The sequence below is a fragment of the Sceloporus undulatus genome, chromosome 11, assembly GCF_019175285.1.
Source record: "Sceloporus undulatus isolate JIND9_A2432 ecotype Alabama chromosome 11, SceUnd_v1.1, whole genome shotgun sequence".
In the NCBI taxonomy this organism is placed as follows: Eukaryota; Metazoa; Chordata; class Lepidosauria; order Squamata; family Phrynosomatidae; genus Sceloporus; species Sceloporus undulatus.
Genome location: NC_056532.1, coordinates 9,734,416 through 9,748,945, shown reverse-complemented (window position 1 = coordinate 9,748,945; position 14,530 = coordinate 9,734,416). Strand labels below are relative to the sequence as shown.

Here is a 14,530-nt window from a genome sequence, read left to right as displayed (position 1 = left end):
TTTGCGCAGACAGAGGGAGAGGATGTGGCCTCGCTGGCTTTGCCTTGGAAATGAGTCTAAAAGTTTCCGTAGTAAGGAGAACCATGCATTAAAACCACTATAGCAAACTAGCCAATTGAGAATACTAGATATGTACAGTCGGCCCTCCTTATCCACGGATTTTTTTATCCACGGATTCAAGCATCCACAGCTTGAACATATTCCCAAAAATATGCCTTGATTTTCTATTTTATATATGGGCACCATTTTACTGTGCCGTTGTATTTAATGGGACTTCAGCATCCATGGATTTTATTATTGTGTTGTCCAGGGACCAAACCCCAGCGGATAACAAGGGCCCTCTGTATGTTGTATTTTATGTTTTTAAAATAAGCTAATAAAGACTGTAAAAACAAACTAGCCAGTTATGTTTGCATGATTCTAACCTGTGTCTTCTCCATTTCTTGGAAGGAACTTGTAGATACAGGAGATGCGTAAATGATCCCTTTAAGCAGGCAGCCTTGGGAAAGCAGTCCGGTTCAAAGCCATTGATATCCTTGGCAAATAGATTTGCAGACGATCTGCTGTCTCTTCTTCTGACTTTTAGTGAAAGGTCTCGGACCAGTGGGGTACTTGGAAACTTCAGCTGAGGAGCAAAAGATTGTATCGTAATAATTTAATTCCTTTTTAATGTACCTTTTCCTATGTTTTTAATTGTACTTTTTTTTAATGTTGTGAAGCCGCCCTGAGTCCCAATTCTGGGAAAAGAGCAGGATACAAATACAAATAATACATACATAAATAAAAAAAAGAGCAACTGTTTGTTTTTGCAAACAGCTTTTAGCGCTAGCTGGTGTTAACATACCATATTCCCCCCACACATCGTTGCATAAAACTGATTTCATTGTTGTCTTGCTGGCATATGGTTTATGCTTTTTACCCTACAGGCTGTTTTTCTTATGGATTTGGGGTTTGTTTTGTTTTTTTAATAAAAGCTTCGGTTTTCACAAACATCAATCCCTGTTTTAACATTAGACTGAGAGCACGGTTCGGCTCTTATGAACAAAGAAAAATGAGATGCCTTTCCCTTGTCAGAACAGGAATAATGAGGACTTGCCTGTTCTGCACAGACAGATGGGAGAATGTTATACGCCACAGACCTCAGACGGCAAGAACCAAGCCTCATTCAGACAAATGTCTGCAGGCGCACAATGCTAGGTGCATAGGAGGAATCAGTTATGACTGTCCATCCCATCTTTCCCTTGGATATTAAAACATTTGCGAAAAGGTCCATGATGTTGCTGTTGTTTTTTCTGTAGCGGACAGTGCCACTTGCTCCAATATGTTGGACTACTCAGATCCAACTTAAAAACTGTAGCTAAGGGGAATGCAAAATAAAATGTCTAGCATTGCACTAAGTTAAAACGTCCGCTGAACATTTAGTAGTACAATGTGAAGTCGAAGGCTTTCATTGCCGGCATCCATAGTTTTTTGTGGGTTTTTTGGGCTATGTGTTCCATGTTCTAGAAGAGTTTTATTCCTGACGTTTCGCCAGAATCTGTGGCTGGCATCTTCAGAGAATGCTGGCATGGAAGTGAGTGGGGTGTGTGTATGTATATATATAGTGTGTGTGTGACTTCCATGCCAGCATTCTCCAAAGATGTCAGCCACAGATGCTGGCGAAATGTCAGGAAGAAAATTCTTATAGAACATGGGCCACATAGTCTGGAAAAACCACAAAAAACTATTTAGAAGTACAGATTAAACCTCCGAGAGGAAAAAAAGGCAAGTGAAATGACCAAAGGAATGCAAACCAAGCAAGTATCAGAATTCTGCAGTCCTAGAGATTTCAGGACCAAAGGAAAATTTCACACAGGGGGGCAGAATTCTTATTTGGAAGTCGATGCCCTCCTTTTCTGCCCTTCTTTAGCCCCAGAGCTGGCCTTCCTACTGTAAGAGCTGTGAGAAACAGTAGGCAACCCAGTGAAAAGGGTATAGCAACACATAAAGGTTTTTGAATAAGGTAAAGAGTAATGGGATCAAGCCCTTCAGACTCACCCATCAGCAGCAAGTTGTAAGACTAAGACATCCTTCATCCATTGCAGGTATCACAGTAAGCACCAAATGTTCTCTTTTTTTGCCACAGGGGAGGAAACGTCTTTGCACAGGGCATCCATCTGCAGTATCCAAGAGAAAGGGGTGGGATGTGCCATGTGAAACATCCCCAGTTAGGGACCACTCAAATGTCCAAAGTGTTTGTCTAATGTCTCTCTGACGCAGCCAAGGACGCCTTCCACGCTGGAAAACGAGTCACTTACCTGCACAAAAACCTGATACAAAATACATGCGTACAACCTGTGCCAACATTACAGGTATCCAGAAAGAATAGGACAGGCAAAGTCACCAAGAGGATGCAAACACAGCAAATATCAGACTTCTAGGAGTGAACCATTTTCACCGCCTCGCTCTCTGCAATGTTAGAAACTTGATGGCTGAAGGAAAATCTCATGGTGGGGGGATTCTAATTTCAGAGGGCAATACTCTCATTTTGCCTCTACGCCTAGATACACCCCTAAGCTCTATCCTCATGGATATTTTAAAAAGCAATTCCAGGGTATATTTTTTCCTTAACATTCCCCTTTTCTTGCACCACCACATTTGTGCTATGCAAAAAGCAGAGGGGGAGGAGAGAAATCTGTTATTTTACAAATGTTTCGATACAGACTGAGCCGGAGAGACTGTGGGTGGAGAACAAGCTTAACCGAAAGATGGTATTTGGAAAAGCAATCCCATTTTGCAAAACAAATTCGGCGGGCGGCCTCTCGTTTCTAAGCACCTACTATATCAAATGGATGCAACAGTACCAGACGCGTTTGAGCGGTTGTGAAAAATAGCCTCCTTATAGCTGTTGTTTCAGCTTGAAAGCTGGCCTAATCCCCAAAAGGCGATCTTTTCTGGGGAGGGGGGCTGTAAATCCTGACTAACAAAGAAGGCAAAGAAAGACAAGACACTGTATCAAAACTTTAATATGCTATCTCCTTCGCTTGTCGAGGGATGCTGTCTTAATCCAGGACAATTACTCTATGTGCAAAGCTAATAAAATAGGTTTAAATGTTTTATATCTATACACTGTTGCCTACTAGGTGATCAATTATACCAGGATCTTTTGCAAGACTAGTAAGTAAATGCAGTGTCACTCACTTACTGAATGGTTCTCAGGCATATAGAAAATGTCACAATACAAGTGTAAGGTAATAGTTGACAAGAAGCAGAACATAGGAAGGAGGAATATACGTGTTTAGAAATAACCAACACCGAGATAGAAACAAGTCAAAGTGATTTAATGATTTGAGGAACTTACAACAAAGGGATTGAAAGACATGCAATGCAAGTGTTGCATTAACAGCTTTGGTGGTTGACTACTTATGTATTCTAATGACATTCCCTTTTACATACGCATATGTAAAAGCCTGTGTCCATGTGTGTTTTGTTTTATTTATTAATAAAAATAGTTTTTTAAAAACTTAACTGCAAATTGGATAACTGCACAAATAACAGTACGTCCTGGCATTGTTTAGTGAATTGAAAATAAACTAGAAATTGCCCGTTTCAAACTAGTTGAGGAACATACAACACATAATTAACCAACAGAGTTCAGGATTTCTTTTTATTGATCAAAAAAGACCTTCGGCATTCTCGGTAGAACCGTCCGATTCACTGAAGCTGTCCTCCATGCTCCCCTTCATCTCGATATTTCGGAGATTGGCACGGCTTGGTTTCCTTCAAAGACAGAGAGGTCTGCGTCAAAGGCGGCTTTTAGACGATCCAAACCAAGACAAAAGAGGAGCAGTGGACACCATTTATTAAAATGTAAGAATCTTAGCTGAATTTCTGAATGGCTCCATCCACCATTTGTCCCTTCACAAAAAGGATCTCCTCTACCTACATATGCCACTAGACACTGGTGTGGTGCTTACAACTAATTCCTCCTAAAGTTTTACTGTTCCTAAAAGTAGTAGCCTGATGACTGGCTATTGTACAATCCATTTATTCACATCAACAAGAGCATTTTTAGTGTTACGGATGGGATGCCAGCCATCCACCACTGACCTCTTGGCAGGGTCCAGAGGCTTTTCACGAAGGCTGCGGCTGTCGGCAGTGGGTTCGTAGAGCGCACTCAAAATATTGTCAAGGCTTGAATGAGCCCTGCAAAGAACAGAATAAAGGACACTAATAAGCCAAAAGCATATGATGGCAGAGGAGGAGCATATTGTTTTCTGTATCAATATCTTTTACCTAGCCACTCAAGTTTATTATACCTGAAAGAGTTTGGGTTTTCAAAATGTATTTATTTTCCTTTGTCCTTTGCTCTGCTTCCTTGACGCTGGGTTAATATATTGTGTGGTTTATTGGATTCTTGATTGTTGCAATTTCAATGTTGCTGTTGTGCTTTAGTGTAATGCAGACTCCCTTTGGCTTATACCACGCAAGCAGCAGTTAATATAAGCCTTATATAAGCAACTGATTCAGCAGAAATGCTTTGGATTCCCTCTCCCTGTCCATTTTAAAGATATACCTAAAACAGGAAGGCAACAGGTTCTGAAAACATAAGGCCCTACAGCAACCTCCACCAATGAAACCAAAACATTGCTGATAGGATAAGTACCTGTTTCTCCGAGTTCCTATTCCAAGTAAACTGAAGGGGCCAGTGTGCCTTGACCAGGTTGTACCCTATCTTCCAGAGTATCACTATGTAAACAAGTAATTTTCACATGTCTTGGTTTAGCTGAATCTCTGCAGTCTCCATCTTGGAAGTCTTACTGCTTGCAGAGTCAGGGATCATAACACTTGGACATACTTTTTGACTACTTCACTTTCCTGCCCCTTAAACTTTGTGCCATCCCCCCGAAGTTCTGGAGAACCTGAAAGCTTGGTCCCATTGCCACATTTTAGTGATTCTACTCAAAATATGGATTTTGCACCCCCAACCAGACTTTCTTCAGATGTGTTGGCATACATCTCCCATCATCCCCTGATAGCCATGTTGGACAATCACATCTGGAGGTTGCCAGGTTGGGGTAAGTTTGCCCTAGAATTAATGCAACAACCCTGGAGTGGAGATAGGTGCCAATCATGTTTCTCGAAAGTGTTACTTAGTGCTACTGCTTAGCAATAGAGTATTTCAGCTCTGAAAACAACCAGCGAATTTGGGAGGGGAGAGCAAGGAAAGGTCTGTCTGGCTCAATTTAAGTCAAATTCTTATTCCTCTCCCCTTCTTTTTCCATTTCAGCAGCTTGTTTTCTACCTTTCTGTTTCTTCTAGACATGAAGTCTCGTTGATCCAGGGGCTGCAATCAGCTTGCCACTTGTTCAGCGTTATTTCTTCCAGCTCTTGTTCTTTCGAATCCGCTTGCTCAGGAACTCCTGGCATAAACAGAGCAATTGCAAATGTCAAGGAGAGAATGGAAGCCGCTAAAGATATTCCTGAGCATTCTTGTCAACAGTTCCTTAAGCTGGTTTCAGATTTTCGGCGGTGATACCCTGCCATTGTATTTCAACCCTGCCATCTTCCATCAAAGTGGAAATTCTACTTTTACTGCATAATTTTTGCTTGTGAATGGTTTTCGGTGCCTGCTAAAAATTTGGGGACTGAAAGAAAACTTCATGAAAGGGGACAGAATTCTTATTTAAAGCGGTCAATGATTTAGTAGGAAAAAGATAACATCAGCAACCCTGAGAATATCAAGTCTACTTCAGAAGGAAGGTTAGCCCTTCCCGTCCTAAGACTATAGATGTTGTTGGACTATGATTTCCATCTGTAGCCAGCATGACCAATGACTGAGGATGATAGGAGTCACAGTCCAGTTTTGGACTGGGGACCTAAAGTTGGGAATGGTTGAATTATTTAACCACAGGCATAGAAATACATTCATAGTGCACAACACCTATTTATACCTTTTTGGCAGTGGCTCTGCAGAGTAGAAAGACGCTTTTTCTCAGACTCTTTCGTACCCGTCCGAACCAGTGATGGACAGCTGGACTCCGAGGAGACACCCTAAGAAAGAGAAAATGCTCATAATTAAATTGATAGAAGGGAATTTAACAGTGGCTGGAGGCATAGGCTTTTTGCCACCTTGTGTGGTGTTCTTTGGATTCTCTAGATCCTGATAATTCCCGTCACCATTCAGCACCAGACATTTTGGGCACAATCACTTCTCTGTGACTATGTGGAGAGTCATGAATGTGGCAGATCTGAAGAGTGTTGGTGGGAAAAGATCCAAGCACACAGAGACATGATAGAATTATAGAGTTGGAATTGACCACAAGAACCATCCCGTCCAAGCCCCTGCCATGTAAGAACTCACAATCAAAGCACTTCCAACAGATGGCTATCCAGCCTCTGTTTAAAGACCTCCAAAGAAGGAGACTCCACAACTTTTTGAGGGAGTGTGTTTGAAGTTTCTCCTAATGTTGCGATGGAATCTCTTTCCCTGTAGCTTGCATCCATTGCTCCATGTCTTATTCTCTGGAGCAGCAGAAAACACGTTAGTTTCATCCTCAGTATGACACCTCTTCATATATTTAAACAGGGCTATCATATCATCTCTTAACCTTCTCTTCTCCAGGCTGAACATACCCAGCTCCCTAAGTCTTCTCTCATAAGGCGTGGTTTCCAAACCCTTCACCATTTTGGCCGGTCTTCTCTGGACATGCTCCAGCTTCTCAACATCCTGTGGTGCCCACTAATACTTCCATCTCATGATGCAGGAAAACTTAGTTAGGATGGAATGTTCTTTTCTCTTCGCCTTCAAGAGCAGTGGTTCTCAACCTCTGGTCCTCCAGGTGTTTTTGACTTCATCTCCCAGCTTCCCTCAGCAAAGGCTTCTGGGCGCTGAAGTCCAAAACAGCTGGAGGATCAAAGGTTGAGAACTTCTGTTCTAGAGCAAGGGAGATCAGGAAAGATCAGATAATCAATCTGATCCGGGGCAGTGGGGTGGAGGGGGAAACTGGACATTAGATCAGTTCAGGTTCAATGAGGCAACATCTCATGCATCCTGGGGTTGCTGGTGGTTTTATTGCCGCACCCTGCTTAATGACTCAAGTAGTCAATAAAGCACTGTTTTGTTGCACCTCTGACTCGATTTCATTTTGACAGAACCTTGACTTTGATTTGACGTGGGATACGGATCTAGGATCAGAGCCCTGGATTCATTACACCTACACTTCTGCTCTTTTCGTCTGGATAGGAACTCAAGAAGCTCAGTACACTGAGTCAGACAGATCACTGATTCATCATCTGTATCTATCCAGGTACTGACTAGTTTTCAAGCAGGAATCCTTCTCTCCCAGCTCTGCCTGGAGAAACCGGGAGCCATCTGTATGCAAAGCACATGCTCTGCCTCTGAGCTAGTCCTTCCTGGAAGGGGACAATTTACTGCTGCACCCGAGATGCTTCTCGAAGAAAGCCTTTGAGGCTGCCAGTGCAAAGCTACAGAAAAGGAGAAAAGACACCACCTTGAATGTTAAAACCATTTCCCCAAAAAACAGTATAAAGAGGGTAAGAGAGTCAGTGTGGTCTAGTGGTTTGAGCGCTATAGTAAGCATCTGGAGATCAGGGTTCTATTCCCCACTTAGCCCTACAGTAAGTAACCTTAGTATTGCCGCAAGTCACAAACAACAAGATGGCACACAACAACAGAGGTTAAGCTTGAAAAAGAAGAAAAGAGTCCGCAACACTCTCCAAATGCCCATGTCCACCGTCATCACTTTCTTCCTCCTGAGTGATTTTTGACGCTCTTGTATGATATTTTTTGAGCATTTTACTTGATCCAACAAAGGTAACACTGTTTCATAGGTTTTGGAACTTGCATTTTGTTGCATGGCTACCCCTGCATATATATGCTTACTGGAGGAGCAGGTGAGTCTCACAACATACCATCTTGATACTGCAATTCTGGCTTCAGGCAAGCTGATGGCATTTCAGCCAGAGAACATGTCTGCTCCTGGCTTAAAATGTTCCCAGTCCTGCCAAGGGAAGGAACAGAATTTGAAAAGGTGTTTTTGTGGGTTTTTCGGGCTACGTAGCCATGTTCTAGAAGAGTTTATTCCTGACGTTTCGCCACCATCGAATGCATTCACTGAAGATGACAGCCATAGATGGCAGCGAAACATCAGGAATAAACTCTTCTAGAACATGGCCACAGAGCCCGAAAACCCCACAAAAAAGTATGGATGCCAGCCATGAAAGCTTTCGACTTCAGATTTGAAATGTTGCTTTTTCAAGGGAATTCACTCCTCTTACTCATTATGAGGGAACTGAGTTGTGCATTCCAGGGCTTTAAAATAACATTGCTTATTATATTTTTTGTTACTTCTTTTGATAATAATAAAACTTACGATTGAGACGAAAATGGCACGAAACTGGGGCAATTCCTGTCGACATACATTTATTAATTTTATTTACATCTACATCTTGCCTTTCTCCCAACGCGGGACCCAAGGCGGCTCGCTATGAACTAAAATGAAATTCTGTTTTCAACTAAAGCCTCAGAAGTTCTCGACATGCGTTCTTTGTTGCACCAACCAAATGGCTTCACTCCCTCATTTTATGATACTTGTGAAAGGTAACTTCTCTCTACCCTTGTTTGAAGGGGGGAAAGTGGCTCATTACAAGTCATCACTTGTTGCCACACTTTACTTCCAAGCACAGGGAGGATCGAGGTGGTTCAGAGACAATTCCCTTCGGTAATTTTTCAGTCCTGTTGAACAGCCCCATCTCCTTCGGCTGGAGTGCTGCAGAGCAAATGGAGCCAAGATGAATTTGTGGCCACTAATGAGCCTAATAAGCACCGAGTAGCTGGCTTGCCAATCCCAGGATGAAGAAGAAGCCATGACCTGCGCAGCCTGGCAAGGTGCTTGCTGCTGTCCTGGTTCAATGACCTCTAATTTTGTCCCAAAGAAGCGGCAGCAGCCCTGCCAATGAATGCCAACAGCCGGGGTACAAAGGCAGCGGCAATTCCTTAGAATCCTCCTGAATGGCAGGAGAGATAACGCCGAGGAGGAACGACAGCGACAGGAGGAAGATCAAGGGGACCGGCTGAGGTTGCCTTGGAAATGGAGCAAGCAAACAGAGCGAGGTCTGTTTGACACCGCGGAAAATTGATAATGTCGCCTCCAGCCGACTGCTGGGGACAAAATGGGCAAATTAAACCTTGTTGTTGCTGTTGTTGTTGTTCTGCTGGCTTTCTCAGCACTGGAAGACCTGCCCTGACAAACCAAGGATGCTTTCCGATCACAGAGGGCTGTGCTCAAGCTCTTAACAAGTTTGAGCGTCCACTTCCAAGGATGAATGTGCCACCAATGGGGATTTTAAGCCAGTGATAAAGCCCCGCTTTGCATGCAGACGTTCCCAAGTCCAGTCCTCACCATCTCCAGATAGGTTTGAGAAAGACCTCCACCAAACATCCGGAGAGACACTGCCAGACAGGGCAGACAACATTAAGATAGACAAACACTAATGGACTGACAGTATTAGGCAGTTTTTGGTGGGTTTTTCGGGTTATGTGGCCATGTTCTAGAAGAGTTTATTCCCAATGTTTTGTCAGCACTTGTGGCTAGCGTCTTCAGAGAAACGTCAGGAATAAACTCTTCTAGAACATGGCCACATAGTTTTATTCTTGACGTTTCGCCACCATCTGTGGCTGGCATCTTCAGAGAATCTCTGAAGATGCCGGCCACAGATGCTGGCAAACCGTCAGGAATAAACTCTTCTAGAACATGGCCACATAGCCTGAAAAACTCACAAAAAAACGATGGATGCCGGCCATGAAAGCCTTTGACTTCACAGTGTTAGGCAGCTTTCAGTGTTCTTATTGAAACCAAAAGTTTATTCAAGACCATAAGGACTAGGGAGAGACATCAGGTATAGGGGTTTGAGTGCTAGACCAAGGTCTGGTGGCACCCCACTTGGCTAAGAAAACTCACTGCATGATCTTGGACATGTCACACTCTCTTAGCCTCAGAGAAAGGGAATGGCAAACCCCCTCTGAACAAATCTTGCCTGAAGAAAACCTGGTGACAGGGCTGTCATGAGTCAGAAACACCTTGAAGGCGCACAACAACAACAAAATGAGGACTAGAACTTACTTTGCTATAGCTCCATAGCCGAGCACCTACTTTGCATATGAAACATCCCAAATTCTCTCCTTGGCATCTCTGGAGAAGAGACGTTTAAGGGGTGAGATGATAGCCCTGTTTAAGTATTTGAAGGGGTGTCACATTGAGGATGGAGCAAGCTTGTTTTCTGCTGCTCCAGAGAATAGGATCCAGAGCCCTAGATGCAAGCTACAGGAAAAGAGATTCCAGATCAACATTAGGAGGAACTTCTTGGCAGTAAGAGCTGTTCAACAGTGGAAGACACTTCCTCAGAAAGTGTTGGAGTCTCTTTCTTTGGAGGTCTGGATGGCCATCTGTCGAGGATGCTTTGTTTGTGAGTTCCTGCATGGCAGGGGCTGGACTGGATGGTCCTTGGAGGCCTCTTGATTCTAGGTAGAGCAAGGAAAGACCCCTCCCAGAAACCCCCAAAGAGCTGATGTCAGCAATACGAGGGTAGATGGACCGAGGGCCTGGCTGCATCTAAAGCAACATCTTGTGTTTACTCTGTCCCTCATTTCACACCATCTGCCTTTCGATTTAGCTTGAAGAACTTTTAAAGTGAATTTTGGAATGACTTTGTGTGCAGCTTGCTAATTTTCAGTCTGCCCGTGTCCTTTGTTTCCTTGTCAGTGCACATCGGAGCATATGCACCTTAATGAAGCAGCAAAGCAAAAGGGTTTTTTAAATCAATGCCTCCATCCCCGTGCCATTCTTTTCCGCGCTCGGATGTAATCGGCATATACACACACGTCCGTGGGCGGATTTAAATGGGTGCAAGCAGACTCTTAGAGTGGCCTCGTGATTCAAATGAAGGGGCTGAGTGCCAGTGGGGGCAAAGCCATGTGCAAGTGCAGTGGTCTGAAACAAAAACTGGAAATAAAAAATAATAAAAGGAAACACTTTAGTGTTAGTCTGGAAACAAGAAGGGGCCCTTTCACACTCCACTGTTATAGCACTACGAATCCACTTTAACTGCCATGGCTGCATCCTATGGAATGCTGGGGTCCATAGTTCGGTGAGCCATTAGAGTTCCTTGGCTGAGGACTGTAAACTAAACTGTAAATACCAGGATTCCTTAGGCAGCTGAAGTAGAATCAATGGTGCTATAGTTGTGTGGTGTGAAAAAAACAGATATTAGGTAATTTTGGAGAGTCAGAACGCAGGGAGGAACTGCAGGGTGAAGCTTTTCCTAACCACCCCTTATCTTATGCATCCCATTCTTGCTCTTCTAATGGCCCGAAAATGCATGCAAAGGTAGGAAGATGCATGAGATTTCTTGAACACTCTTGTCTCTTCCAGAATACCTGCCCCCAAATCCTGGAAGGTGAGAGACAGTGTTGTGTAGCATCAAGAAAGTACGGATAAAACTAGTTACAAACACACAGTCTGCTGCTCCTGTTCTTCAGTCTGCAGCCTTGAGCCCATGAAGTTCAAAATATTCCCCTATGACTTCTGTCATCAAGGTGCTGTTAAAGGAACCAAAACAGTCCAGAATCCTGGTTTGTTTTTTGGTTGGTTTCCCCGTCCAGTTTGCAAAGCAGATGACTGTATAAGAGTTAACACATTCTTTACCCACAGTATCCATCTGTGGCCCTTCTGGTACCTCTGGACTGCAATTCCCACAATCCCTTATCAGTGGCAATGTTGATCCAAGCTGATGGAAACTGCAATCCAGTAACATCTGAAGGGTCAGAATCACCTAGGTCCTGGTCTAACTGACAAAGATATTGATTCATTTCTTCCATTTGTTTCCAGAGGATTGGCTGGAAAGATTTTGAAACCCCGTTTCGAAGAACCGTCGAAAGAGAAAAGAATACCCACCCTATTTTTCAAACCCAATAAACAAAGAGTCCCACAAAATGCTCCCTCGGCACTTGGAGCAATTTTTCAGAAACGTTTTGTAAAAATGAACAAAACAGGCTCTATTGTGAAAGGTAACGTGGCTGACATTTTTCTAATGGAGTGTTCATTGCTTTGAAAAGCATGGAATAGGAAGAAATTCATCAGGTGGAAGTTCCAGTAAGGCAATTTAGCACAAAATAATCAAAGGGAAAAGCACATTCAAAGGGGAATAGAGGCAGGTTATTTCCAAAACAGTATGTTTTCGCACTCGCCTTCCTTGAACCAAAAGGTTGTTGTGAAAATAATGTAGGTTGCTGGGGGAGATTAGGAGAGCTGCCATAAAGGAGGAAAGGGAAATGTGTAATAAATGATCATGCCTGCTTCATCCATCATTATTCGTTTTATCATCTCTCACTAAAAACAAGAAGCGCAAGGACCTAGTACAGCTCTCCCTTGGGATTTACCTGTGACGTTTTCTCTTATACATAGTGAGTATCCCTTATCTGGAATTCTGAAATCTGAAATAACTTTAAAATCCAAAACCTTTGGAGCTACATACCTGTACTGTATTTGTGAGGCTGGAGGGAGACATGGGTGGAGAGAGACGCAAGACTCTGTGAAATGGCGGGAGGCGTGGATTCACGCCAAGCACTACTCTTGGTTTTCCACCACTTCACAGATCCTCAGTTTCTCTCCAGCCTCATTACGTTTCATTATGTGTATGCAAGTACAGGTATCCCCAATTCCAAAATATAGAAGACTTCTGCTCCCAAGCATTTTGGATAAGGGATACTCGATCCATACCTAGCTTCAATGTCATCAAAAGTCTTTCATGGCCTGTTCCCAAGCCCAGCTGTAATGTAACTTACAGGTTCAGGGAATCCAGCAGAGGTCAGTTCCACAGTCTTCCCTTTCTCGTAGGATGCGGTGAAGGTGCCAAGTCCGGACAAGGACCCTTCCTGGCTAGCCCAAGTCAAGTCGATGGTCATCACGCAGTGATCCTTGCATTCCGTGACAGGCGAGGAAACTCTTGATGTGGCAGGAGCTGAAAAGTCGCAATGGTAAAGTGAGGTGATTGGCGGGAATCATGCTATGGCCTAAGAATCCCAAATTAGAACCCCTTTGAGTTCATTTTACTGCATGCCAGTGTCAGATATGACTGGACTGACCAGTTGTCCCAATGCCAAGAAGCAACACTATTACATATACAGCCTTTACAGCTAACTAAGCGATATATTTGAGAGCCCTCTGCATGGGAAGATACTTTGGGTTCCCAGAAGCCTTTAATTATGGGAGTGATCCTGTTCCTTGTGGCCCATTATCTCTCTCTTAGTATACAGGCTAGGGACTATTGCTTGAGGTAAAAGGCTAAACTTCACCTCTTTTCCTTCTTTGCTTATTACCTGGATGGAGGGGGGTGCTGGCGCATGTTGGTGAATGAGTGTTCCCGGGAGTTTTACAACCTGCTGGTTTGCATGTGTCCTCATAAGGGATGCTGGACAAGTCCTGAATGTCTGTAACCAATCTAAAGGAAACAAAGGAAAACTGTAGAATGAATGCCTACAATTTGCCTAGCTCAACTTATTACGGCAGAAATACCAGAGTAAGTATATAGTCCCACAAGGGATACTGCCTGTCCTGTCCAAGTATCATCATTCCCGCCCCCCTCTCCACTAGAATCACCTTTTTTGACATTTTGCAGGCTATGAGAAAAGGGAGAAGAAACAAGAGAGATAGCTCTTTCACACTACAGTGGGCCCTTGGTATCCGCTGGTGTTTGGTACCAGGATCCCCCATGGATACCAAAATCTGTGGATGCTCAAGTCTCATTAAATATAATGGCATAGTAAAATGGTGTCCCTTACATACAAGGGCAAAATCAAGGTTTACCTATGGGGATTTGTATATTGTTTAAAGTATTTTCAAGCTGTGGATGCTTGAATCCATGGATTAAAAAAAATCCGTGGATAAGGAGGGCTGACTGTACACAATCATATCCTTTGATACCACTTAACTGCCTATGGATTCTTGGGATAGATGGGTTTTTGGAATTCTCAGGCAAAGAGATCTAGGGGCTCCCCAAACTACAAATTCCAAGATTGCAAAGGAGGCAGCCACGGCAGTACAAACACAGCCAAAGTGCTCTATTTGTGTTGTGTGAAAAGGTCAGGCGGCAAGGGAGCTGATCAGGATGGAGCCCATGGTAAGTCAGGGAAGTGGCATGCCATGCTTCCCAGTAACTCCCATTCCCCAACTGCTCTCCCATGGGTTGAACGGCAATTTTCCTCCAGGCTGGAGTACATAGAGGTGGCTGTAAATAGAAAGCCCTCCAGCCAAAAACTGTACTTGATTTCGTTGTTGTCACTTGCTCACCCACTTCTAAAAGATTAGTAATCCTCTGGTGCTCAAGACTAACACAAGGACATCACTCAAATGCTCTACACACGTATCCTCCATGAAGCTCATTAAATAAAGTACGAGGAGTTTCACAACTGAAGCACTGAAGTCAGCTGCAGCCTGAACCTTGGGGTGGTTTTACTTTCTCATGCTGTGCT

The 14,530-nt window shown here is 43.5% G+C and overlaps 1 protein-coding gene across 1 annotated transcript in view; it reads right to left on the bottom strand.

Moving 5' to 3' along the window:
* Positions 1-3,299: 3,299 nt before the first annotated feature.
* The window catches only part of TEX14 (testis expressed 14, intercellular bridge forming factor), a 54,224-nt gene continuing 42,993 nt past the window's right edge, over positions 3,300-14,530 (bottom strand). Inside the window, exons 24-29 of the mRNA XM_042442607.1 lie at positions 13,379-13,500; positions 12,845-13,020; positions 5,934-6,033; positions 5,285-5,402; positions 4,090-4,185; positions 3,300-3,759 (exon numbers count right to left, since the gene is read on the bottom strand). Coding sequence (XP_042298541.1) covers positions 3,654-3,759; positions 4,090-4,185; positions 5,285-5,402; positions 5,934-6,033; positions 12,845-13,020; positions 13,379-13,500 — 718 coding nt within the window. The 3' untranslated portion in view covers positions 3,300-3,653. The remainder of the gene's footprint in view (positions 3,760-4,089; positions 4,186-5,284; positions 5,403-5,933; positions 6,034-12,844; positions 13,021-13,378; positions 13,501-14,530) is intronic.